Source organism: Pipra filicauda, unplaced genomic scaffold (assembly GCF_003945595.2).
Source record: "Pipra filicauda isolate LSUMZ 115617 unplaced genomic scaffold, ASM394559v2 scaffold25_size4600443_pilon, whole genome shotgun sequence".
In the NCBI taxonomy this organism is placed as follows: domain Eukaryota; kingdom Metazoa; phylum Chordata; class Aves; order Passeriformes; family Pipridae; genus Pipra; species Pipra filicauda.
In genome coordinates, this window is record NW_024104376.1 from 1 (window position 1) to 27,881 (window position 27,881).

General features: G+C 41.9%; 1 protein-coding gene across 1 annotated transcript; it reads left to right on the plus strand.

Annotated features, from left to right (window-relative positions):
• Positions 1-4,490: 4,490 nt before the first annotated feature.
• COLEC10 (collectin subfamily member 10) lies at positions 4,491-23,157 on the plus strand. Its single transcript, XM_027726970.2, has 6 exons — positions 4,491-4,804; positions 16,674-16,745; positions 18,161-18,232; positions 20,224-20,277; positions 21,127-21,222; positions 22,693-23,157. Exons 1-6 carry the CDS (start codon positions 4,657-4,659, stop codon positions 23,082-23,084), a joined length of 834 nt encoding a protein of 277 aa, XP_027582771.1. The 5' UTR covers positions 4,491-4,656; the 3' UTR covers positions 23,085-23,157.
• Positions 23,158-27,881: the final 4,724 nt, after the last annotated feature.

Sequence of the window (27,881 nt, forward strand, 5' to 3'; positions counted from 1 at the left end):
ATGACTCAAGACATTCAATTTCTAGGAGGAGACTGAAGAACAACTCTAAAAGATAGAAATGCCTGAGATAAGAATGTAAAAATCTAAGGCTGGGTAGATGCCCATAATCTCTCATGTGTAAACAAATAGTTAAATTTATGTCAGGGAGCAGCATGTTCAGTTTTCTGAAGAAGACATGTTTCCCAGAAGGAATTACATAAATATTTATGAAAATGAAGCAGGAAATATTTTCCCAGGGTAGGACACTGTTCGGCACTGCATCAGGTCAGTAGAAGCTGGGGTTTATTTTGTCAGTCTTCCCCTGGAACTGAATCATTGCCCTCTTGTTTGCAAAAATCTGTTCTGACACAGGAAGAGGTTGCACTTATATAAACACAATTACAAACCACACTGAGTATTTCACTTTCTATCACATCTCTGAATGCATATGTGAATGACTTATATTTTTGGACAGCTTCTCTGAGTGACTGCCTGGAAAACAATAGCAATAGGTATCTCTTAGGCCTCTCTGGAAGGCTGGCACTGTAAGTCAAAGGTGTCTTCAACAGAACTGAAAACCTGCATCCTAACTGATAGAGAAGTATTCTCAATCCTAGTGTTCACAATAAAAGTGCATATAACACATTCCCTGTAAGCCAGGACATTTTTGCTAAGTGCAAAAGTTAGAAGTGCAAAGTTATAATGCCGTGCTACCTGCGTGAGCAGAAGTCACACACAGCTGAGGTCTATTTAAAAAAGGGAGTACAGGGTTCAGTACTGCTACTCATACAGCATCCAGTAGCTCTCTGAATCTGTGGTCTGCAACCCAAGCTCCCTCTGAAATTTCAGTGCTGACCAGCTATTCTTCTCCCTGGACAACAGTTGTCTCCAAATCCCTCCTACCTCACAGCAGACACTTACAGCTGGAATCTGGGTCAGCGTTTCTGTTTAGAGGCTAAAAGCTGAGGCGGATAGGAATGTGGAAGGAGAGGTAGGAACATCCCAAGAAGGGGCTGTAAGCTCTAATGTAGATCTAAGGATCCCCCAGAGCACCATGCCTGTGTCAGACCAGGAAAAGCTCACACCTATCCCTCAAGACACTCAACTCAACAGAGAGTAAAACTCATCAGCAGGAAACCAGGGGGATTATAGTTGAGAGGGGAACATATATTTCTATACTGCTGAGGTTGATAAAGCCTTTCAAATATCCAACAAGAATTATCTATAACCATTAGAGTCCTAGAAGCTCTGTTTACTAAACATATAAGCAAGGAGATTTTGGAGAATTTTGTCCTTCATTTGTTTTTTTTTTTTCCAGTTATTTTCAGGCATATCAAGATCTAGTAATTGTTTATATCTTACTCAGAGGAACAACAACTGGTGAAGACTGTGTTTACAGGCTCAAGTAGTCATTGAAGGGTGTCAAAACCAAAAATGAGGTTTTACAAAATAGCCCTAGGATTACTTTCCTCCCTACACTTTGCAAATCATGTGTTACTGCTCTTCCATTTTCTCTAAGCTTTGCCACTGCAATTGATGTATACGGTATGACAGACTGAAATATCTCAAATGATCATGACCTCTGACACCAGGAGAACTGAAACCACCCCAAAGTGGAGAAATACTCTAATTTTTTTTTTCTTTCAGATGTTCCCAGATTTACTCAGTACAGTAAGGTACAGAAGAGGAAAGTTCTCCTTAATACTCAGTTTGGGTTAGAAAGGATGCCATCAGACTCTCAAAACTGATGGCTGAATCAGCAAGATGTATTAACCTAGAGTCCAACCACAGGATCTGGGACTCTATAAATTATTAAAATTGTTTTTTTATGAACACTATTTCAGGATGTTATCTGTATTCTTTATAGTGTGTTGACACTTAACTACTAACAGCTGAAGAATAAGCAAATGAAGGAATTACAAATTTTGAAGGAAGTTACTTGGACTCCAAATAGGCAATGCATGACACAAAGATTACCTGACCAGTGCTCATCTCAAAGAACAGAATCTTTCAAGATATTCTTTTGCGTCTTAGAGTTTTCTTGTAAAACATTCATGTCCCTCAAAGTGTTTGCTTTATGTCTTTTATGTCTGGACAACGCTGTTTGTTTTTCTCTCTTGCCTACAGACATTTCTTTAAGCCTGATTCAATGAGAATTAACATGCACAATAGGCACTTTGCCTCATTAAATCTTCATCAGCAATGAAGCTGCTTGAAGATTTTTCAGTGAAACTGGTTTGATAAATACTGATTTGCCAAAAATCAAGCTTTTCATGCTAGTATATCAATTTTGATGGATTGCCTGCTAAGGGAGGTTTTCTAGCTCCAGGACAGTGTTTCTGGTCCAACATACAGTAAGACCTAACTGATTAGCATACAGCCTTGTAATAAGGGAATATAACCTTAAGGCTCTAGTGCAAACATTGGTTTGAATTAGGCAGAGAAATAATCTGAATCTGGAGCTCCTACATTTTAAGTGTCTCCGTTACCAAGTTTTCAGATACATTAAACTGAATTTCTCACTGTGTGTTCAGGAGGTTTCTGACTGTCATGCAGGGGGGAAGTAGGGTCTTGATTTATTTTCTTATGTGGAATGAGAACATTTGTAAATGATCACAGCACTATTAGAAAAATGTTCCCTGCTTAGTCCCAGACAGTGACTGAAGTGGCTAAACAAATGGTTTCCTCTCTCACTTACACTTACCCCTCTTTATCCCCGATAAATAACAAAGAAGTCGCTGTAAGTCTCTCAGTACTGTGTAACAGATAGCATCATTCATGTCAGTTTGGCAACAGTTCCCAAAATGCCTCCTCCAAAGCTAAGTACACTAGCTTCCCACTCCTACGCTCTCTATTCTTGCTCTTACGTTGACCTTCTGCTCACAAAATGGAAAGTGAAGAAAAAGATAAATAAAACAGATTTACAGTGTACAAGTCAGAGGCACAGTGCCCAACGCAAATCACAGAGGAACAAGTTTTTCCTGGTATGACTCTACTCAACTATAATCCTGCCTTTCTCTTTCCTCCCCCTCTAACTGTGTGTACCCATTATCAAGGCCACATTTGAGGGGGTTAGTTAGATGACATTCTTTAGGATAGAGACCACTATTTATTTCTGAAGTACTGTATACATTTTAACAAAAAAGAAAAGTGTTTTGAAAAGGCGGACAGTCTGTGACCAGTCTAGAAAGAAAGAGGGAGAGGAGTGCCTTGATGCCTCTTGGGACTTAGGCCAACATTTTATCCCAGATGAAAGCCTGAAATTGAAGCCTTCCTTCAACCTTTACAGAAAGGTATTCGCTTTTACATCAGTACTGCTATTTATTCTGTCTGCCCAAAGGCTGAAACATTGTAGGACTAGGGAATTAATACTCTCTTAAATAATGAGGAAAACCTCTGATAAGCTATTATCATATTTTGCCTAGAATGGAGAGCAAACACGCTCTCATACACTACACAGTTCAAAACCATGGTTTGGCTTTTAGAGTAGCTATGTCCTTCACTGTGGGTGAAACCAGAAGTTAACAAAATTACTGGAAATATTACAAATACTCATCTCCCCTTTCTTTTCTGCCAGGCTATGTCAGTCTTCTGTCCCTGGTTACTGTGCTCTCCTTAAGAGAAAGTTAGAGTTTTTTCTAGGAAGGGAGTGCACATAGAGAGATATCTGTCACAGTTCCTTTCAAAAGGAAGGATGCACACTACTTGTTCCTCCATCCAAGAGGCCTCCTACACCTATTTTCAAAGTCTCAGCAGCCAACTGAAAACCTGGTAGCTGCCTCATGCAGATTTGAACCAGCTGCAGCTTCCTGGACAACCCGAACATAATATTACATATGCTACACCACTGTCCCAGTAGATGGCCTTTCCCAGTGCACGGAAAAAGCGTTATGGGAGGAGGTGCTGCAGTCATTCAAGTTCATCTTGTTCTGTGTCTTCAGTTCTGAAGTGTGCCCTTTCTGTACTGTGTCTACCAACATAATCTGGGCTTGGAGCAAGCATTGTGAAGTTATCTCTAAGCATAAAACCATCACTTGTGGGTTTGGGGCTAAAATACCCATTGATCACATAAACTTTTCATTTGCCGCTCTGGGGACTGTGGGTACATGGCACCCAAAGGGTGTGAAATAGCACCAGTGATTTCCACCCACAGAGAACTGGCAGCTCGTCCGTGGTCACTGACAGTCCCCTTGGAGGAAAGCTTTTGTGGAAAAGTATCTCTATATGTTATATGGAGTTTGCATTACTTTCAACCCACAACCTGCCAAAAGTATCCTATAACTAATTAGTACACACTTGGATACCATACCAAAGTCTTTTGTCTCTTGAGTAAGTGAAAAGCTGAGCATAAAAAAAATCAGTGCTGAAAGGAAAAAATATTACAAAAGAGATATTCCCAAATGTTGAAGAAATTTTCCACAGCAAATGTAGCTAAACGTCTCGCAGATAAGAGATAAATTGGAATAAACAGCTGTCAGTGTTAAATAAATATCCTGGATAATGTGCAGGACAGAAATAACTACAGCATCGTCAAACTTCTTTCTTCACTTTATTTAGCTGTTCTTGCATGTAGCTCCCAATCTTTCCACTGCTCCAGTTAGTGAAGCATTTATTTTTGAGTCAGCTGCATTTCTTAAGACAGTAACAACGAAAGGCATTTCCTGAGAAGCTGCAAGGATGAGCAGCAAGAAAGAACAACAGCTAAGAAAATATGGGACCCTTATAGTGCTTTTTATCTTCCAGGTTCAGATTTTTGGTTTTGATGTTGACAATCGACCTACAACAGATGTCTGCTCAACACACACAATTTTACCTGGACCAAAAGGTGAGGAATTATCAGGTTGCTAATGTGGAGACCAGTACTGACAAAGGCTGATTTTTTAAAAATTAGAGACATGGAGGGTTTGTGGCATGGGCTGGGCAGGAAAGATGTGAATTACTGTGGACTGTACAAACATCTAGGAAAGTGGAACTGTAATGGGGGAAAATGATGAAGCAAAGACAGTTAAATTTGCTTTTCTTCAGTTTCAGGAACAGTGTCACATATTTTCATATAAGTTAGAGGTGTCCTTTTGCATCTTTCTCCAGCCATATAAATCTTCTCTTAACTTTTTGTGTTCATCACGCAACTAGTACAGCAACAAACTGAGGAACTTGTCTAAAAGTAGGTACCTATTGTGAACTGTTAGTTGTCTGCTTTGCACTTACAGATAGAGAGAGGTATGCAATATTTAAAATGACCGAACCGTCTTTATTCCCAAATGTTTACTTGTAAACACATCTCTCTCTGCTGCACTCATCAGACCTGATCCAGTAGCTCTTGTTGAATTAAACAGGACCTCAGCTACAGATTTCAAGAACTGGATCAGCCCTGGCATATACAGGTCTTTTATTTTCAAAACACTTTGGAAATACGAGAAATCAAATTTTCTGCATTAACTAAGCTTTTCTGTAACACAATTAATGTTGCTGGAATTGCCTGGAGGGTATCTTAGCAAAAAATTCAGATTCATGACATACAAATCTATCTTGTACTAACAGATCTAAAATATATATTCCACACCATGGCTATTGCAGTTCAAACTATTGCTTTCTTTTTAGTAATTCATTGTATTTTTCTATGGGTTACAGACTGAGAGAAAAAAAAAGTACAACTGATGTAAATTTAAAGCAGAAAAAAGATTATCAAATCAAGAGCACTGCTATAGACTCATTTGTTTTTATGATGGATTATTCAAATGCATGTTGCTTAAAGGACCATTTTTAATCAGCAAGTTAATTTCTTTATGATTACAATCCAAGCTTAAACTTTTGCTGCCACAGCATAAATGCAGAGAGATTTAATGATCCCCAAGGGAGCTAGTGGGCGTTAGTTTATTTAGTATCTAAATAATGGCAGGCTGGAGAACAAAGTTTGACAAGACTGTGTTTAACAAGTCACAAGGCTAATGAGGTGGTCTCATGAAAACACAGAGTAGCTGGAACTCCGGCTGGTTTCTGTGGTCTAGTTTGTATAGGGAGCATTTGAAGGTTAGGTATTATGGCTCTTTGTAAGTGTGGTGCTGAGAAAGTCAGAATTTAGTTATTAGCAGTCCTACTGCCTCCTGGCTGACACCAAGACACAAGATGAGACAACTAACGTATTGGCATAGCCCGCACTACCACTTTAGATTACTATGCCCAAGATCCATGACTGATAGAAGGAGTATCAAATAAATCACCTCCAAATTACTGGCTCTCATCCACTGCAGGTCATTAAATACTATTTTGCAGACTATGTGATGTAATTCTATAGATTAATTTCAGTTCCTACCAGAGCTGAGCTCATCTAGGACAGTTACAAGCAGCTCTCAGTGGCACTAGTTTTAACTACCAGTTATCTGGGCAACTGGAGACCAAGCAGGCTGAGTGTATGAACTATCCTATTACTCCTCAGGCACCCCTTGTAGTCAAGTATGAAAAATGCTGACCTAATATGGCAGAAGAAAGTCTGTCCTGCTGCCAGTTTTCCTCTATTCATCTTATGTCTATGAACTCAGAGCACATGATCCAAGCTTATGACCACAGCCACAGGCAGCAGTTTGCTGCTTAAACTCTAACCTCAGTAGTGGACAAGCCTCTGAGTTTTGCTGCTGTAGGTTTTATTTCCTGTGCTACATCTGTTGTGTCCCTTTGTCCACCGTTCTCACAAAAATGGGTTTTGACCCACCTGGCACAAGTTTCACCCCCTCACCTCCCTCTGCTCAGCATCCCAGCTATGGTAAAACATGGTGGTGCTCCCACAAGACAGAGGTGCTGAGGTCACTCAGTATATTGGCCAGCTTTTTCTACCACCACAGGTCAGATTCCCGTCGTGGCAACTTCCTCCTTCCATGACAACATGGAAGTGTCTAATGGTTCAAAGCAACCAGAAGTCAAAGGAATTAAAAGATATTCAATAGCTGTTAAGACTTCCTACACTGTTCCACCTCACCTATCCCAGTGCAAGGTACAAATTGTCCTGTAGGCTAGACCCAGTCTGTGTGCTACGAGTGGGATGGCTCCTGGTTCTATGCAACAGCAATACTGCCATTTCCATCACACAGCCCAGAGAAGAGTAGAAAGCTGAGGGAGAAGTGAGTTTGTTTGAAGAGGCTCAGAATTTATAATCCTTTATTGCTTGCACTGTTGGGGGCTGCATTTCTCACTTCATCATCTAGGCATTCACAGTTGCTACAGGAGCAAGCTCCCAACCTCTCCACATGCTCACCCTGAAAATTACCTGTTTAAGAAGGGTCATTAGTGTTGTGAAATTAGGCCACTTTGTCCACATGTAAGCCACATGTAACTCATCCAAGTTACTTTGTGCAAGGCATATTCTTCCCCTTCAAAAATATACTATTTGGTATGCTCATAACTGAGATGTCCCAAGAGTAGTATGACATGAGTGACGGGATGTAAAAAAAAAGGGTAATTCCAGGCTAATTATCAGGAAAGCCTTCAAACCACTTATGACACTCGCACCAGCTCCCACAAAGCATGAGGCAAAACGAGAGGCCATCGTGTATAACACTGAGCTAGAAAATACTCTCGAAGACTGCAGTCTCCCAGCAACAAAAGGAATGTACTAATGTCCTGTCAGCCTTTGCACTTTGTATAGCAATGACAGAAGTGGGTCCGAGTTAAACTGCTCAGTGTGACAAACCATCAGGGTTCAGCCTGACCTCTGGTGGTTCACGTGATGATCACCAGGCGCCCGCAGTCCGTGCCATCCATCTGCTACTTTCCATCGTTGGTGCAAGAAAATGAAAACTGAAGTCTGTTTGCAAAGAATTATGCAAAGAAATTTGCTAAATTGGCACTCCCTAAAAATGGGAAATTAAAAAAAAAAAAAGAATAAGAGACAGGCAAAGGCTGGCAATTTTCTCCCAGTTTCCTTTTCTAGGCAACACTCAGATTTCTTCTCAAAAAGAGGGGATTATTTTCAATGAAAATAGCCCCACTGCAATGGTTGTCTAGTGTTGTCTTTCTGAAAACGCTTTTGAGATACACAACAATCTGGCTTACATGGCAGTGTGAGGCATTTTCTAGGGTTCTTATTGAAATACCCAAGGAACAAAACAAACAAACAAAAAGTACAGATTTTCAGTGTTTCTAACTAGTGATTTTTGGTGTTTGATCTGAATCTGAGGCGTTAGGAACACCTTGGTCCTAGCTGGGTTGTTGTGGCACAGGAACTGGGCTGAAAATTTACACTAGGTAATGCTGATCCACAGCTGAGCAACTGGGGCAATAAAGGCCAAGTTCTGTACTTCATTCACTTCTTGGGTCCAAAGAGAACAAGATCAAGCACAAACAAAACAATGAATTTTCCAGGGCAGCCAGATGCTTGGCCTAGCAAAACTAGTCACGGCCCTATTGCTTGCTTTCTACCCTTCCAAGCTTGGAAGCAGGCTGGCTGTTCCTGCTGCTGAGAAAGGATCTGGGACTGTGGGGAGGCAACAACTAAACAGTTAGAGCAATGGCACCAGTTGTTGGTCCATGCCCTGGCAGCATCAGGAAAACCAGGCTCTGCTCCCCTGGGCTCTGTCCTTTCTTCCAGCTTGCTCTTGCCTAGAGACTGCAAGCTCAGTTCTGTCTAACCCACAAAGGAAATAGACAAGATGAGATTTGACCTGTTCTGAGGAAATCAATAAGCAAGAACATGAGGGTAAAAATAAGCAGAGAACCCAAAGCTTTGACTCCTAAACTCCCATTAAAAACATGAGCAGGGGGAGAAGATGACTGGGGTGGGGGTTGGCTCTGTGGAAGCTCATTTCACATGGATTCAGGGGAGCTCAGCACTTCAGAAGGTTGGCTCTAGATCTTGCTGTCTGTCCCAGGTCCCAGCTCATTTCCTTTGAAATCCAGACACAGAAACTTTGAAGGTCTTGAATCAGATCCAGGTTGAGAAACTGAAATGAGATGAAATCTGAAGAGTACTGGGAGTTTTCCCCAGCAATTTAGATGTTTCCTTATCATTATTTCTGACAAGTGATGCTTATAAACTCTTTGACATTGGCTGTTGCCTCAAAATAGCATTTACTGTGGTCTCCAATATAGCTGTCCATCTCTCAACTTTAATTGTGCTTACGCAATTTCACTCCTGGAAAATCTCAAACTCTCTCAGAAACCAGATATGCTCTTATGCACATTTCCTTCCGAAAATATAAAATGCTTTACCACATCCTATAAGCCGTTCAAAACTATAGCTAAACTTCCCTCTTAGTGCCTCAAGTTTGATCTGAAGAGCCCTTTAATTTCAACACATAATTCTTTTTTTCATGGTTTTTAAAATTCCTCATTTTAGTGTACATTAAATTTCTGACATTTATCAGCCTGAGCTACAAAGCATGTATGTGGGGGCTTAAATACATAAATTCAAATGATAGTGAGTCTGTATTTCTTACCAATGGCAGTCTGATTCCTCCCTGAAGCCAAAATAATTAATGAGTCTCTGAGACCATGCCAGAATGGCAGGGAAACAGGCTGGGAAAATTAAATCAAACAGATGAGGTAAAAGGAGAATCAGGGATAATTTAAATTATTTCTGTTATTAAAGAAATAATGTATGTTCCACTCATGCACAAAAGCCCCCAGTTTCAAATAATATAAGTCAGCAGAGGTTCACTGAGCCTCCTGAAGGCTTAGGTATGACTCATGCAATGCAATAGGAGTGGAGGGTATTCCTACTGAAGTCAATGGATATTTACAAGTAGAAAAGCAAGCAGAGAATTCAGGTTTTTTTGAAGATTCTATTTCACAAGGAAAGAGATTCTGTTGTCTAGTTTGAATCTGGGTGAAAAAAGACAACATGTCTAAGAATGGAGGAATATGTGGGAGCCCTGTATGTTCCTGCAGGACACCTGGGAGAGTGGCCATGGGTGCAGTTTCCCACTGCACTCAACTTTCAGGCTTTCTACCAAAAAGGGAGGCCAAACATTATCTCCTTCTTACACTTTGACCATGTGGCCCCACCTTCACCTTGTGCTGGGTCAGCTATTTACTCACCATACTTTTCACTGGGCTGATTCAGCTCACTCACTAAAAATGTGTATTTGCCTTACCGGTATTCCTCTGTTAAGGGAGTTGAATTCCTTCAACACAGAGTCAAAAGAGTGCTCAACATCAGGCAGAGGGGAGGGAGGTGTGCAGGACAGTGCTGGGAGCTGAAGTGAGGAGGAAGGACAGGGAAGATGACATCATGTCAGATAGGCAGATGACATCAAGAAATCCTGTCCTCACTAGACATGTATAGTGTGAAAGCAAGAATGCACACTGCTATGGAAATTTGCTAAGGATCTAAAAGACGCTGAAAGTGAAATTAGAGGAAATCTTGAGTCTCTCCACTGACGTAACTGTGACGTGCTCATACATTGGAAATACAAACTGGGATGTGTTTGCTTATTTTTTAAGGTCTGTGACTCCCTCTGGTGACAAACTCTCTCAGGAGCTATTGCGCATGTGAAAGTGCTGCAAAGGTTCTCCCTGCTCAGGGTCAGTCGGCACCCCAGGCTGCAGAGCTAATCCTGTGGCTATCTGCAAGGTTCTTCCAGGAGGGCAAGGCATTCAGTTGTTCCTGCAGGGTTCTCAAGGCTTCAGAATTATGCACATCTCCTTATCCCTTTAGTTTAACACCCAAGACAGGCAGAAATCATCTGCACTCTTCACACTCTCTCTCTGGAGATGGGGGAGGTCTGTCCCTCTGGTGCCTCTGGTGGGACTAAGAGCATGAAACGTTGCTCAGCAGAACTGTGTCACACATAGTCAGATGGTAAAACCACATAACAAATTCCATACAAAACCTTTGTGATGGGACATTGGCTATGCCCAGCAATGCTAAATGTATGCAAGGCAAGCTGTGCAAAGCACCCATGTGGTATACTAATCGAGATTAACCATCCTGCCCCCTTCATAGCAGATTAGTCATGGCCCAGGGCTTCTCAAGGACTTTTTGGCTGGTAGTGGGCTTTTTTTCATTTCAGAGTATCTGATGTAGGAGGACAACTGCGCTGTAGCCCAGCATAAGTGGTGTTTCATTTGGAAGGGTGGGCATGCCCTGGAGTGTGGAGGAAGATATAGCTGCCAAAGAGAGGATGAGAGAGCATTAACATTTCTGTAGTGGTTTTGCTCAGAAGACAGGAACTGGAGCTGACCTGAGGCCATGGCTTGCCAGCACACCTGACTAAGTGTCCCTGCATGGACCCAGGGAGTCTGAGCAGAGCTCCAAGAGAACAGGCTATGTGCTGAGAGAGATACACATGCATAAGCCCAGATAGGAGTCTCCTCCTGGTGTTAGCCCTTAGGCAGCCTGCAGATGTGCTCTCACCCTGATGCAGGGCTGCCTCTGTTGATAAACGCGGGCTCTGTAACCTCTGGGAATTACACCCTGGTTCTCCAAAAAACAGGGTCAGCCCTTGATCACAAGATTCAGAGAGTCATTACATATATGTGAACAATATATATGAACCAGAAAACATCCTCAGTTCATGAATATAAACGAAATAAATTGCCTACAAAAGATTCAGCAGGGAAATCTAAGCCACTTGAAGGTCAGTAAAACCTTACTACTTAAATTCTTACCAAATGTAACCTCTCAATACTGTGTTCTCTAGTGAAAGTCCTAAAAAGACTGAGCCCCTTTCAACTGTCTAGAAATCCTGCTGGTGATTAGACCTTTAGCATTTTCCTGAACTTGTTTATAGGAGAAAGAAGGTCTGTTGTTCCCTCTCAATTATAATTAAAATTTTCTAATGGCTGCAAAAGTCACTTTCTATTTATGGCTTCTGCTTTTCTTTTGTCTTGCACAGTCCCAAGATGGAAGAGTCGAGTAATGTACTGCTTCAGGTGTTCAATTCAGTAATCTGGTATTTTAAATCTGTAACACAGAAGAAACAAATCAACTTGAGGGAATACTAACAAGGTTGAGAAATGGTCTTACTTCAGTTACTGACTTCAAGTGCTTCTTCACTCATGCTTCAAATGCCAATGCAGTGCATTATCTGACATCCCTGCAACCACAGTTTTAAGGTGACAATCTGCTAATTAGGTTAAAATTTAACCAGACACTGCCACGAGTGTAAAGCAGCACAAAGGAGAGGTGATCCTCTAGGTATAGATTACAAGCATATCAGGTCAAGGGTCAGAAAAATCACGTTGCACAAAGCACAGTAGTACGGAATTCAAAAATCCAGCCCAGAGTACTAGCAGGAGAGATTTTTTTTTTCTGGATAATCAAAAAAACAACAAAAAAAAGGGGGCTAATACAATGGGATGGCTTGTCCACGTGAAGCCCCAGAGGAAAGGGAGGAATAGTTATTATAAATTAGAAAGGAAGCCAACTCAACCTCTGCCCAGAACAGTCAGCCCCTCCTACTTGGTTGCAAATCATAGCGAGACCACAAGAGGGGAGCACAACACAAGAGTTCAAGTTTCGTGCCAAAATTTGAGATCACTGCACACAACACCAGCTAAAGGAGGACACAAAACATTTTAAAACCATATTAGCAAGCACTGGGCTTAATCCAGTCTTAAATTAACAATTAGATGGTACCACTAACTAATACGGGTTTGTGTCTACCCTTGTTTTGTAATGGCCTACCTATTCTCAGCTACATGGGGAGAAAAGCAGGATTACTCTCCTTTACAGACAAATTATTTTTCTTCCCGTTTTTCTGGATAGGGAAACTAAGACAGAATGTGGTAGGCTGCTTTATGCCAAGGTGATAGATATTACTTCCCTCTCCCTTAGGCTTTTGGATGGTTTAAGCAAAAATTTGGACTATACAAGGTATAAACAATAAAAGTTGAGGCCCTTCCATAACCTCTCAAAATCTCAGAACAAACTTTCCAAAACCTATCATTCCTTTCACCTGTCGGCTCTCAGTCTGATGGTCCATACAGGACAACCTTCATCTGCAGCAGTCCCATGTGTGAAAAGCTTACTCCAGTGTCTCTCAGAAAAAGTCACTGTAGCTTTCAATGGCTCAAAATGTTGAAACTGAGATAGGAATAAAACATCTTTGGAAAGGAATCACAGCTTCTCTGCTTTTATACTGGCTTTCTTTTTTGGGTTCTATTTCTAGGATTAACTGTCTAAGCAAGGTTTCTTTAAAAAGAAAAAAAAATGAAAAGGCATCTTGCACAGAGGTCTTTCTTCTGCAGCAAACAAGAATCCTTCTGGAGATTTTAACCCCACAGAGCAGCCTGCAGGCCACAGGGAATGTAACTAACCAGCCTGAAAGATGATGAGGACTGCCAGGGTGACAAGCAATGGTTTGAAAGGTCAGCAGAAATTTGGTTTGCTCCAAAGAAACTCCAAAGAAACAAAGCTTCTATACCAGACTCAGAATTACAACCTATCTTACATAAAGCAATTAATTGCACAGGGAAAGGTTGGACCTGAAAAGCCTCCCACAATTCTCTCTTGTCAGAGAACATAGTCCATTTGTTAAATATCCCCATATTGTATTTATAGTCAAGATTCATCCAGTTTTTCCAGTCTTTGAATCATGCCCTGTTTCCTTTCTATTATCACACAATTTTCCCCCTGTATGGGTTTCATGATTATATTGGTTCTTAACCTCCTCCCAGAATTTCATTTCACAAGCTCTTTGTCAGCCTCTGGGAACCTTTTCTGAATTTCTGAGCTACTGAGAAGTGACTTTTACACTTTTCTCAAGGGTTTCATAGATGGATTTGGAGAGGACAATATCTTATCCACTGAAGTCAACAACAAAATTAAACTGTACATTCTCTAGCTCTGCTGTTTGATGACCAGTAGAATCATAGAATGGCTTGGGTTGAAAGGGACCTTAAAGATGATCTAGTTCCAATCACTCTGCTGTAGGCAAGGACACCTTTTACTAGGCCAGGTTGCTCAGAGCTCCAACCTGGACTTAAACACTGCCAGGTATGGAGCATCTACAGCTTCTCTGGGAAACCTGATCCAGTGCCTCACCACACTCACAGTACAGAATTTCTTCCTCATATCTACTCTAAACCTACTCTCCTTCAGTTTAAATTCATTTCCCCTTGTCCTGTCACTACATGCTCTTGTAAAGTCTCTTCCATCTTTCTTCCTTCAGGTACTGGCAGGCAGCAATTAGGTCACTCAGAGCCTTCTCTTTTTCTGGCTGAACAAACAAAATTCTCTCAACATTTCCTCGTAGGAGAGGTGCTCCATCCCTCTGATTATCTTGGTGGCCCTCCTCTGACTCGATCCAACAGGTCCATGTCCTTCCTGTGCTGGGGACCCCAGAGCTGGAGGCAGTACCCAAGGTGGGGTCTCACCAGAGCAAAGTAGAGGGGTACAATCACATCCCTCACCCTGCTGGTCATGCTGCCTTGGATGCACCCCAGGACACAGTTGGCTTTCTGGGCTGCAAGTGCACATTGCCAGCTCATACCCAGCCTCTCATTGACCAGCACCCCCAAGTCCTTCTCAGCGGGATTGGAAGCCAGTAAAAGCAGGCTGATCCTTCCATCAGCTTCAGGCTCAGACCCACAGCTTCAGCTGAATATTTAAAGAGCTTGGCTTTTGGAAATATATACTAAGTTTTTCAGTATTTTTAAGACCCAGTGGAAATAGAGATGTTTAAAATTTCTATTGCTGCCTGCTTATAGCCTTTTCTCTTCCTATTTTGTCCTGTGGCAGCTGGTGTTAAAAACAAAGTGCCTGAGTGAGCCAGCCCACACATACATCATGTTTCCTCTCCTTGTCTATCCCTCTAGAAACTGCTTCCTCCCTCCAACACAGACTGAAGTTCAGCCCTTTATCTTTCTCAGCTTGGACCACTGACCTTTTACCCCAAATGGTATCCTGACCAACAGACTGAATCTGCTCTCCACAAAAAAGTCCCAACACTGAAGGGTTTTTTGGCAAAAAGGGACAGACTCAGCTCGGTCCATGCAACTGGCACGGAAAGGTGCCAGACATCTAAAATTACATTTTATATGCTACAACCAATATGCAGCACTTCTCATCCGGCATCACTCCACAGAACAGCCTCATGGCACACTACCTATGACTACAGAAGTAGAGGAAGGTAAATCAGGAATGAATGGACAGTATTTCTCAGGAAAAAAAATGAGACCAATGTAATGATCAGTCTTACAGCAACCACGGGAAGGTACTTTCTCCTCACCACATAAAAAAACCACTGAGCTCTTTGCCACAGGATATTTATTATAAGGGCCAAAAATATACATGGATTTAAAAGGCACAAGGCTATTTGGTGGAGGGAAGAATCACTAGTTCATAAGAGGTCTGGATGCAGTGTTTGGCTCAGGTGAGCCTTTAAACCACTGCTCGTGAGAGTCTGGAAATGGCTGCCTGGGTCATAGTCACCCTCAGTACACCCAGTTCCCTAAACACCTCCTGTCAGGGCTTGGAGGCACCATCCTCAGTGAGACAGGTTATTGGTCTTGTCACATACTGCTGTTCTGTCCTCATTTCTCATTTTGCTGACGTCCAGGCAGACTTCCCTCCCCTGGTTCTCCATACACTGAACTGCAGCCTCTTCTTCCCTTACGTGCTGCAGGCACAGCCACAACTGGCTGCCAGTAACAGGTGAGATCCTGGCTGAGCCAAGAGACTGTGGCACTGCTTCCCACTGCATGGCAAGGCTTACTGCCAACAAGGGTAGGGAACAGGGGGAGAGGCTTTGGAAGACTGCCTGTATTCAGTGCTGCTGTTTGGTGCAGGTGAGTTGTGTCCCCTGCCTGCACCTCCTGGGGGAGGGTAGGGGGGAAAAACGAGAGAGAGCAAATCTCTTCTTGGGATTTGGCTCAAAACTAAGAAGTAAAAAATAAGAAAATCAACTTTAGTTGTGCCTCAAATTTCCTGCGTAGTGCAAAGAAACATTGTATGCTACCTATGGAAGGAGATAATATTTCTTTCCGACTAATTGCTGCCCTGCACCTTTGGACTGTAAGCTGCACAGTGAGAGACTGTCTGTTACAACAGTAAAAATGTTTGTACGGTACTACACAGGAACCTGTGTAAGAGGGTCTTGATCTCATTTGGAGAAATCTCTGCACTACTATAATAAATGCAATGATTTTGCCTCTTACAGATACCCTGTGTATGATTTTTCAAAATAAAGCATTGGAGTAACTCCAAAACAAGTTTGTTATATCAACATACAAATGTTATCTGTCGAAAACTGAAGGCAAGAATTCTGCCATATTAAGTGCCAAGGTCTATGTTAAGAAATATTTCAACATATTTACATTTCTCCCATTTTGAAAGCATCTGCATACCTTGAACACAGAGTCACTAGGAAGAGAATCACTAGGAACAATTAATAAACACCTACTGCCTCCCCTGGTAGTATGTCTGTGTGTTCACAAGTTTCCCAACAGAGAAAGATTGGTTTATTTATCTGTTTTATAGCTAATAAGGCTTAACGTGTGGGAGTAGGAATTGGTGTTGTTGAATTCTCATGTTGTAACAGCCTCTCAGAAAGGGAAAGTTAATAGCTTTTCCTAATGATGGTCAGATTCACCATCTCTTCTCTGGAAATTTATCCCATGGCTACTGTGCCTTCAATGTGAAATAGAAAGAAATTAATAGGAAAAAAACCCTGTGAACTTTACTTTCTGAGCATGTATAGTTGTACTTACTGCACTGAGAGAAATGTACCATGTTGTTTTATTTTCTGGTTTTTTGGAAGGGGATGAAGGTGAAAAAGGAGACAGAGGAGAAGCAGGCAAACAAGGAAAGGTTGGACCAAAAGGACCAAAAGGTATTTATAACATTTTGTTGGTTATTACTGATATATGAATATCATTATGCACAACTGTAATGATGCATATGATTGCTGATGTTTAATGCTTTTCATTCCTGTTGAACCAGTGGATTTCACAATCCTGTCAAACATTAATCAGAGAACCTAACAATACTAAGAGAGCTTGGAGCAATTCCTACCGATACTTAAGACAACCATATATGGCTGTTATGAGTGTGATTCAGAAGACCCAGATCATATGTATAATCAGAAAGATTACTGATCCTTATTCAAATGATTCTTTAGTTGAAACTGAATTTTGAAAGTTATTTCCTAGTAATACATCAGGATGCTCAATAACATTGGGTCTCAGTTGTCTGTATTCTGCAGAAGAACCAACAAAGCCATTGAAAACAGAAGTTCCTCTAATCAAGCAGCATCTGAGCTGAGAACAAAGAGTCACAGATGCTTCAGAACTTGGCTCAATTAAACATATTCCATATCCACAGTGTGACCTGTGGAGGGCATTTGGAGGCACCAAATGTGATGGTGTTGGCCTTGTTTGCATTCTGCAATTCAAAACCTTAATTTATCTTTAGAGTTTGATGATAATGTGTATCCATGGTCTTTCTTCCTTGATAGTGGTGTAAGACTAACCAGGAAAGTTTTTACTTTCCTAGAACCTTTAAAATCACCCTGTTATTATTGCTATAATAAAAAACTTTTTCCATTTTTAAATGCATTCTTATGATTTTGATTCTTACCTTAAAATGAACATCAGGTAAGACACAAGGGAGTCAGCTAACCAACCATTTACAAAGCATCTTACTGATGTTAAATTCAGTGTGCAAGCTGAGATTCCCTAGATTGGCCTGTCATCATTAGACAGTTATTTTAGAACTTGAACTACTAATCAATTAAAAACTACATCCGTTATTTTGGTGCTCTGAAGACAGGGAAAGCACATACAGCAAAACTAGCTCCCTACTTGCAATTCTGCTTTTAGAAGGATTCCCAGCAAAGCTGCAAGGACTTTACCTCAAGAAAGAAGGGAAGACTTTTGTCAGGGGTGGAGAAAAATGAAAACAAATAAAGCTGCTGTCAGCCTTGTTTGACTGTGAAGTAAAATCAATATTTGAATATTCACTAGCAGTTTTAGTTTGTATTTTCTGTAAGAAAATATGATATTTCTGGGCATTGAACAGGCAGTTCTATTAAGGTGCCTTGCAACGTCCCACTGTCGTATCCTACAGCAGCAGACATCTGTGCTGTACTCCTCCAAACATCCTCAGGGCTGCGCTCATTCTGACTTTGCCACACATGCAGACTAGCCACACTCAGGAAAAATAGCAGCAGTAGATACCTAAACAGTGCCTTGGAAAAGAAATTACAGAAACCATCCATACTCATTTCCTTTTTATTTCTTCTCTTAGGAAACGAAGGACCAGTGGGGGATGCTGGTGACCAGGGAATGCTTGGGAAAATTGGCCCAATTGGTGGCAAGGGTAAGCTCTGGTCTGGGAGTTTTCTTGGTTTTTTCCCTTAAGGTAAAAATGTGTTTTGCAAGAGTTCCAGAGATGGAGTAATATCAGATAATGGCTGTGACCAATGCTCTCCAAATAAAGTTATGCATAAAAATTGGTGATGAGAGCTAATGGAGATATTCTTGTTTTATTTCCCATGTGCGCTATATCTGTCTTATTTGGATAAAATAATTTGGTTTATGAGTTAAAAAACCAACTCTTTTCGATGGATCTAGCTGAAGGTGTCTTGGCTCATTGCAGGAGGGTTGGACTAGAAGATCTCTAAAGGTCCTCTCCAACCCAAATTATTCCATGATTCTATGGTAAAAGAGGAAAGGAGAAATCTAGCCCTTGTGAGGCAAATCCTCTGCATGTTATAAAAAAGAAAGACAAATTTATGCCTCTCATTTGGACACAAAGGCCTAAGTTAATGTTCTGCTGCTGTTCAGGATGCCACCCCTGGTCACCTGCACTGTTCTGGGTCACATGTGCACAGGACAGCTTGGTAAGGAAGGGATTTAGGAGTCTTAAGAAGATACTCATATAAGCAGGGACAACAACTACTTGCAAATCAAGGTAGACTCCAAGTCTGCCTGGACAATAATTTCATGAAATTATGCTCTATTTATCTTAAGAAGAAGCTCAGGCATTTCTTTCTGGTATTTCTAAAGAGTTACTTAAGAAGGAATATCAATTCTGCCACAAGGAGACCTTCCTTGAAAGCTGATCAGAAACTCCACCATCCCCAGGGGAACTCTGTGGTCTCTAACCAGTGCATCAAGCCAGGTATGCTGGTGAATGGGAGGAACAATCTCTCCAGGGAGCTTCTCAAACCAGTGTTTTCAGTAGGCCTTTGGTGGCCTCTAGCCAGCGTCAGTATCAGAGAAGAAAAGAATTTTGTCTGAGGGACTAATTTTAAATGAAGTATCTCACAAATTGCTTTTCTTTATCTGAAAATAAACCAATGATCTGAGCCTTTAAACCAAGCTCTCTCAATCTGAATGCACAATTTTCCTCTTACAGTTTTTCTCATTTTCTTTATTTGTGGAAGCAAAGGTCATTAAGTCACTGTTTAAATCTACAATTAAACATTTTAGTTCTTAATGAAGTAACTCTGAAATTCCAGCTTGCAAGTATGCATGTCAAGCAATGCTAATTAAAATGACAGCCAACATGTAAATTCTTTTAAAAATCACAACCATATAAAGTAAAAAGTTCATCAAAACATGGCTTTCAATAAAGCAGAGTAAGCAGTATTTTTTCACTTCTAAAGGTTTAATTCATAAAAGAAGAGCTGACATGAATTCCAGATAAAGTCCAGCTGCTCCTGATCCAAATTACAGCTGAGATCTTTTAAAAAGCTAGTCACCTCCACTTATATACTAGCAGAGCATTGTAAATCATTTTTATGATTTACAAAAGAGGAAAGCAGTTGGATGAAAATAATTCACATTTCCATAAACTGCAACTGAGATTAAATGCTGTTCCTTACTGACCTCCCTCTGTGCAGCTGCCAACTGCTGCCCACACACACAATCTGTGGCACACATGAATTCAGTGGCTTAGTGCACATGAGCCTTGTCTGGTGCCTCAGCCCATCATGGAGCTACTGAACCCAGGGAAGGGCTCTGTCCTGTAGCCCGTGAGAGAACCCAGATCTCACCTCTCCAAGATTTCTGGAGTGCTTTCAGCCTCTGAGGATCGTTTTGCAGTTTATATTTAAAGTAAGTAGTACCAGGAACCAGCAGAACACAAGATGCCTGTGTTATCAGCAAGTTAGCTATTAAAGGGTTCTCATTTCCATACACCAGAATTAATCATGGTTTGTTTAACTTGGCATGTCTTCCAGCACAGCACATCAGAGCTTCCTATCAGAAGCACGCTGTTAATATATTATTAAACAGGTTTTCGAATACACTCCCCTGACATGTGCACTGTCTGAGATCTGAGAATATATTCTCCTCTTTATTCAGGTGACAAAGGAGCCAAGGGCTTATCAGGGGTTCCTGGAAAAAAAGGAAAAGCAGGTATGCTATGCATCCTTCTCTGCAGAATGGTCAAGTCTGCTGGATTTTTGATTTCAGGACTGGTTTGTCTGGAGTTTCGGGAAATTTTGAGGTCCACGGGAAAACATGAGAATAAACAGGAGGAGACTGAAAATGTTTTGTTGAGCAAAATGAAGACTAGGATAGGACGTGACTGATGCCTATGAACACACCAACACAAAATAAGAAGAGTCACCCAAATTAATGGACAATGTTTGTTATCACAAAAACTAACACATAGACAGGCCAGCAGTTTACATTTATACTGGATTCTAGAAGAAAGATACTAACATAGTTAGTTCACTAACATAGTCCTTCTACCGAAAGTTTTGCCAATCCCACCTCTATGCATACTCACAAAACTCCTTCACTGAGAAAGCAGCAGTTCCCCATTTCATGGATGCTGTTTCTGTTAGAAGGCTGGGGGACCTGCGCTGATTACAGATACAAAGGTAGATCTTTGGTATTCAGAGGTGAGGCTGTAGTGATCCTCCTGACAAGCCACATCTCTGGAGCTAGATGGAATCAATAATGAGAGGGGCAGAGGATGTACAAATCCCACACTGATATGGGTCAAAAGAAGATGGCAAACTCTTCTATCCACATTTTTAAAAGCAGGGACTCTTAAGCCAGTAGCAAGGGATTATACAGAGCCAAAATATTTAGCGCTTTGATCAGCAGAAGTACAGTCAGTGGGTCAAGGTGAGACTGGCTGTCCACACGTAAAGCCTGGGTCTTCAGAAGCTGTGGAAGTGGGCTATGGGTGACTCTCCATGCACACACACAAATGCTTCTAAACAGATAAATCCTCTACCCTTTGTATTGCATTAGGCACGGTCTGTGACTGTGGAAGATACCGCAGATTTGTTGGACAACTGAATATAAATGTTGCTCGTCTTAATACATCCATCAAGTTTGTAAAGAATGGTAAGGATCTTTATGTATTTGATGGGTTTTAATTGGCTTCAATAGCCGTTATCATTGCTATTCTTCTACCATTGCTTCTCTATGGCAGAAGCCACAAATGACCCAGAGAGAGGGTCCTGCTGTGCCAGGCACTCTAAAAACCTACAAGAGACAGTCTTATACCTATAAGAATGTAAGGACCAGATGACTAAAGGCAAAAACAATAAAGAATTATCTACAGCACAACAGAATGAATAATGAAAAGCACAAGGCACAGCTTGCTAATCACCTCTGCACTGTCAGTCTGCTTAGGCTCAGTGTCCAGTCACGCAATGTAAGGAAAAAGTTTGTGTCAATCTAATCCAAAGAGGCAGGAAAAGCAATAGGAACCTCTTGATCTTTCTGCTGCCCAGGAAGGCTGAAAACATTGTATTCCTAGTGCTCCCTTCAGTGCAAGCATCATTTTTCTGTAACAGGGAGCCAAAGTTCAAAGACATGGGTTATAAGAAGCCACATTTGCAGGCAGTGCTGTCAGGTGGACAGTGCAAACTGCCTCACTGAAAGGAAAGCAGAGAGTTTCCTGGCATATCAGAGATTTTGAGACAGTTCCACCACTGCTTCCAGGACTAGGGCTGCATCAGTAAATTAAATGCATTTGAGACTGTTCTCTGTCGCTGCAGGCATCCAGCACAGAACTCATCTGTATTATAAATCCCACAAAACTGAATGACATATTATCAAGGAGTATCTCTCTACTAACTCCTAAACTGTGCGTGGGATAACTCCTAAATTGTTTGGGAGAGTGTTAAATGTCCCAGGCCAAACACTGCTCAGGACCATGCCAGCAATCCATCAGCAGAGACTACCAACTTCCAGCTGCCCAGGCACGCTCCTTGTCACTGCTTAATTCACGAGGTTATACACTGGTTGAGAGGTCTGCCTTTTAAAGCTGCTGAGCAGCCACAATTTTCTTCCTAGTCAATGCCACATGGTGCTACAGCAGCTCTGAATATCGGGCTGTATTTAAAATGTCTTATTTTAGCAGTCACATTCATTTTGCTCTTTATGGAAAGGACCTGAAAAGCTATCTATATTCCTGTGTTTCTATCCCTGGGCACTCTTTCACAATTTATATTCAAACACGTACAATGGAGGTGATTCAGAGTTAGACATTGCTATTTGACCATTTAGCATGCCTTAATTTGGTTAGTACTAGATATCTATGAAGTAAAACTTATGTGTCACAGGAGACACACCAACCAGGACTGAATAGTTCTTGTCCAAATGCGTGCAAGGTGCTTGTCAGTCCCATTAGTTGCATCACTCTCTGATCATGTCTTCATTGTTCATCACAAATTCAGTGCTGCGAATACTTTTCCTCTTTCCCTTTTATCAATTCTAATCTAAAAATCATCTCGCTGTCATGTTGGAATAGAAGCACCTTCAGCACCTGTTGACATGCCATTAAGCAATTTTTCTTCTCCTTTAAAGTAATAGCAGGTATCAGGGAGACAGATGAGAAATTCTATTACATCGTGAAAGAAGAGAAGAATTACAGAGAAGCCTTGATCCACTGCAGGGACAGAGGAGGAACACTGGCCATGCCTAAAGATGAGGCAACCAATGCCCTGATTGCCGACTACATCTCCAGCAGTGGTCTCTTCCGAGCCTTCATTGGGCTGAATGACATGGAAAAAGAAGGACGGTTTGTGTATGCAGACAACAGCCCACTGCAGAACTACAGTAACTGGAAGCAAGGGGAGCCTCATGACCCAGCTGGCCATGAGGACTGTGTGGAAATGCTCAGCACAGGAGAGTGGAACGACTCTGAGTGCCAAGTCACCATCTACTTTGTATGTGAATTCCTCAAGAAGAGGAAATAAAGGTGCTAGAGAATGTGCCTGGCACCTGCTGTGTATACAATAACCCATCCTCATTCATCTGCTGTAGAGAGAGCAAACCTCATTCATCTGCTGTAGAGAGAGCAAACCAGGGATAGCAAACTAGGGATAGGACCGAATCCAGCCTTCACGTCACTGGGTTAAACAAGAGCAGCTAAGGTTTAGTCATCAGTGACGATAAAGTCAGCAAAGATTTGCAGAGGGCATCCAGCCAGTTGTGAATTTTTGTTTCATTTATACATGCATTTTAGGGTGGGCATTTCTTTGTGTAATTTAGGGGTAAATTTAGAGCATGCAGAGGTGAATATAATTTCACCAATGCCAGAAATAGTAAGCTCATTGGTATATTAATCACTGATGTGATTTGCAAAGTCCACAAAGTGGAAAAAAAGTGAAAGAGTATGATTTTCACTAATCTCTGACCTGTGCAGAAGTCCCAGCAACCTCCCTGGTGACTTTAGAGCTGGGAGAAGAGATTTACAGCTTCTCTTGAAAAAATCCTTCTTTTGTTAGAATCATAGAGTAATCTGAGTTGGAAGGGATCTCTGGAGGTAATCTGGTTGAATCATCCATGCAAAGCATGGCCAACTTCAAACTTAGAAGTTGGAATATTCCCTTAATTTGGCTGTGCAATTATATTGCCTGATATGCATTTATCTGGACTTCTGCGAAGCCTTTGACATGGATGCCCACAACATCCTTCTCTTTAAATTGGAGTGAGATGGATTCTCTGGGTGGACTATTAAATGAATAAAGAATTGGTTGGACTGTGACATCCAGATGTCAGTGGTTGATGGCTCGAGTCCTGATGGTCATCAATGACAAATGTTGTGTGTGTCCCTCAGGAGTCCGTTTTGGGACCAGTATTATTTCATAGCTTCATTAATCACATGACCAAAAGGATTGAGTGCACCCTCAGCAAATTTGCAGATGACACTGAGCTGAGTGGTACAGTTGACAGACCTGAAGGACAGGGTGCCATCCAGAGGGACCTGGACAAGCTCAAGAAGTGGGCCCATTGGAATCTTATGAGGTTTAACAAGACCAGGTGCAAGATGCTGCACCTGGGTCAGGGCAACCCCTGGTATTAAAAACAGGCTGGGGATGAACAGACTGAGAGCAGCTCTGCTGAGAAGGACTTGGGGGTGCTGATGGATGAGAGGCTGGACATGAGCAGGCAAGGTGCACTCACAGCCCAGAAAGCCAATTATGCCCTGGGCTGCACCCAAAGCAGCGTGGGCAGCAGGGCAAGGGAGAGGATTCTGCCCCACTACTCCACTCCTGTGAGGCCACATCTGCAGTGCTGCATCCAGCTCTAGAGTCCCCAGCACAAGAGGGACATAGACCTGTTGGAGTGAGTCCAGAGGAGGGCCACCAAGATGATCAGAGGGATGGAGCACCTTTCCTGTGAGGAAAGGTTGAAAAAATTGGGTTTGTTCAGCCTGAAAAAGAGAAGGTTATGGGTGACCTAATTGCGGCCTTCTAGTACCTGAAATGGGAGCCTACAAGACAGTTGGAGAAAGACTTTTTGCAAGGGCATGAAGTGACAGGATAAGGGGGAATGAATTTAAACTGAAGGAGAGTAGGTTTATATTAGATATCAGGAAGAAATTCTGTGTGATATCAGGAAGAACCACTGTGAGGGTGGTGAGGCACCGGATCAGATTGCCAGAGAAGTTGTGGATGCCTCATCCCTGGAAGTATTCAAGGCCAGGTTGTATGGAGCTCTGAGCAATCTGGTCTAGTGAAAGGTGTCCCTGCCTATGGCATGGGGGTTGGAACAAAATCTTTAAGGTCACTTCCAACCCAAGCCATTCTATGATTTTACAAAGGAGAGGTCTTGCTTATTTCTGCTTCCAACTCTATCTTTTATCAGGCTGGTCTGAGTTGTGAGGAATTAATGGTACTTCTGCATACAAGCCTGCACAGCTTGTAGGAAACCTGAGAATAGGTGGAGAAGTTCTAGTCTCTGAAGTCTCCCAAAATCTATGAAAGACAAAGAAAAATAAATCTAGTACAAAGAGAACTGCGCAAAGGAAGCAAAACCATTCCTGTAGGTTGTAAACAGCCCCATGTAGTATAAGCTATACCTTGTGCATTGCTGGTTTAACAAGAGATTCTAGAAACATATTAACTCCCTAACTCAGAAGGCAGTGACATGTGATGTCTAATGCTAAAATCACCCATGCCTTTGCAACACAGGGCACAGCTATGCAACAGGCTTTATCTCCCAAGAATTCAGGTGTTGTTGAGCAACTTAGTCATGCACTTCAGAGGGACTCCCCAAAAATGATAAGCAGTGAACATGAAGGCTCTGCCGTCCGTGCCTGGCTGCTCACATCTGTGCATCAGAATGCCCACAATGGATCACAGCTTCATGTCTTTGAGAATATTGACAGACCTTTTTTCTTCAGACACAGCAACCACTTTGCCTTCAGAAGTGAGCCTGTTCTTAATCATGGTTCACGTTTCCTCACAGCAGGAGATGTCAAGAGACATCCCAGGGCCATTGCCATGAAATTTTCCTTTCCCACTTGACACTAAAAATTAAGGAATGATATCTGGAAGCTAAGGAGAATGCTAGACATTAAGCACCATACAGCGACGTACCCTGCAGGTCACTCTGAGCACCAGCTGCACACAGTCTTCCTCTGAGTGTATGAAGAGGTGGACATGTCATCAGCTGGTAATGCAGAGGATCAGCTCCAAGTCTCCTACTACTTTACACAGCACTGCAAAGGCAAACAGACAGTAGCCAAATTTCCTCAACCTCACCCTCAACAGGAAAATCCTCCAAACCATTTAGCTCGTTGTTAGTTTGACTCCAGGTTCACCTCTGAGCAACGACCAATGCAGGAAGATCCCAGAAGACTCTGTGACTCAGAACCACTCTTGTAATCCAGTTTCTCTGACACTTGTTCCTCCAGAGAACCTGTTACCAGCAGTAAAATATCTGTGTTGCTACACGCCATCCAGAAAACTATTCAGGTACATGAATGAAGGGGTGGGACCACATTTGTTTTCATTGCTCCCCTACTGTGCCATGAGAGTATTTGGGCAAACAGGTTCACTTACCGCAACATAACTCAACATGAATTGTTCTTTCTCTGGGAATTGATATTCCCCAAAATTAAGCAGCATTACACTTTTTAGGATCTATACTAATAAACTCATTAAGCTAAACATTTTTGGTTTAGAATCATTCATGGGTAATGATAGAGTTAATGACTAATTCGAGGCCAAGTTTCTTGACTAAAAGTAATACCTTTTAGAAGTTCAAGGCCAGGGCTGCTGGCCTCACTCACAGCAGATCAGTTCCTACCAGTCATGCAGAAGTGTCATAGTAACATCCCTGTGAGTAGGCCCAATCATTTCTCTTCATCTCATCTTCTGACCCAAAAAGCCACCAAAACATGCTTGCCAAACTGGGAGCCATATTTTGAAACCCTCTAGCCATACTGAGACCACTGAATGACAAAATTTAGAGGTGTCCTTAATGCTACAACCATCAGGAACTGGATATTTTCCTGTTCTTTAGGAGGAAACTCAGAGCTCATAGAAGGTGAAAGAGGAGCATTACTTTGCTGCAGGATCAAGTTCTGCCTCATATTAGACCAGGTACTCTCCTACACATTCAAAATTGGGGAATACATGTCTAAATTGAAACTCTAGGGGTTTTTCAGGTGACCATGAGTTATGAGTAATCCTGAAGCATGCTCCACATACAGGAAGGAGTGACTGTCACAACCTCTGGCTGCATGGCTGAGGGAAGTGAGTGAGGACCTTGTGTCAGGTTTGTACAATGGAAAGGCTGGAACTGCCCTCATCCTCTCCTACCACACCAGCTTCATCCTTTCTTAAACAGAAAAAAATAAACAAAACCAATCCTTTTACACACTATGTAGTAATGTAACACTGGGCAAGGCAAGGCCAGTTAAAACAAGCAGGCTCGAGGTTGCAGTTCCTTTGCTGACTACAGAAGAGGGGCACAGCAGATGTTAACCCAGCCAGGCATAAGTGTGATCAGGCGCTTGTGCAACCCATTCCTGCAGCACTAGGTCCCAGTTAATAAATTCTGCCAAGAAGCCTAACCCATAGGCCAGGCCAAATAAATAAAGCTATCCCATAGAGGAAAATTGGCAGGCAGGTGCATGCAGCCCTGCACCATGCCATGCAGACACTGGCTTGAGCCTTCACTAACTGAAATACTACAGCTGTGTTTTGCAGAAAAAAATATTCTTGTTATAATTAAGAATATGGGATATATCAAAGGTTTCATTGCTAGCCAATGGAAATTCACCGTGGTAGGTAAAGTATCTTAGGTTTCTGCACTAGGTAGATGGAGCCAGGAACACAGGAAATGGTGTCTGACTATTCACTATTTATGGTCTGTTAGTGCTTGACACTAAACCATTTTACCCAATCCCAATATTATTTTTCACATGTTTTTCTTTTCATCATTGCCAGGCTGAACATTTCTTGTTTCAATTTATACCTGCTGTTTCTTGTTCTCCCACCAGTTACCACTGTGAAAAGCTTGGCTTTTTCTTCTTGAAAACTCTCTCATAGGTCCTGGCAGGCTGCTACCAGGTCCACCTGAAGCCACTTCTTCTTCAGGCTGAATAAATCCAGTTCCTTTAGCTCTCTATCACATGGCTCTGACTCTAACCATCTTGGGAGGCCTCAGCAGAACTCGGCTCCAAGTTTTCAACGCCTTTTCTGGAGGGGCTCAAAAGGACACAGTGTCTAGATGCGGTCTAACAGGTGCTGAGCAGGAGC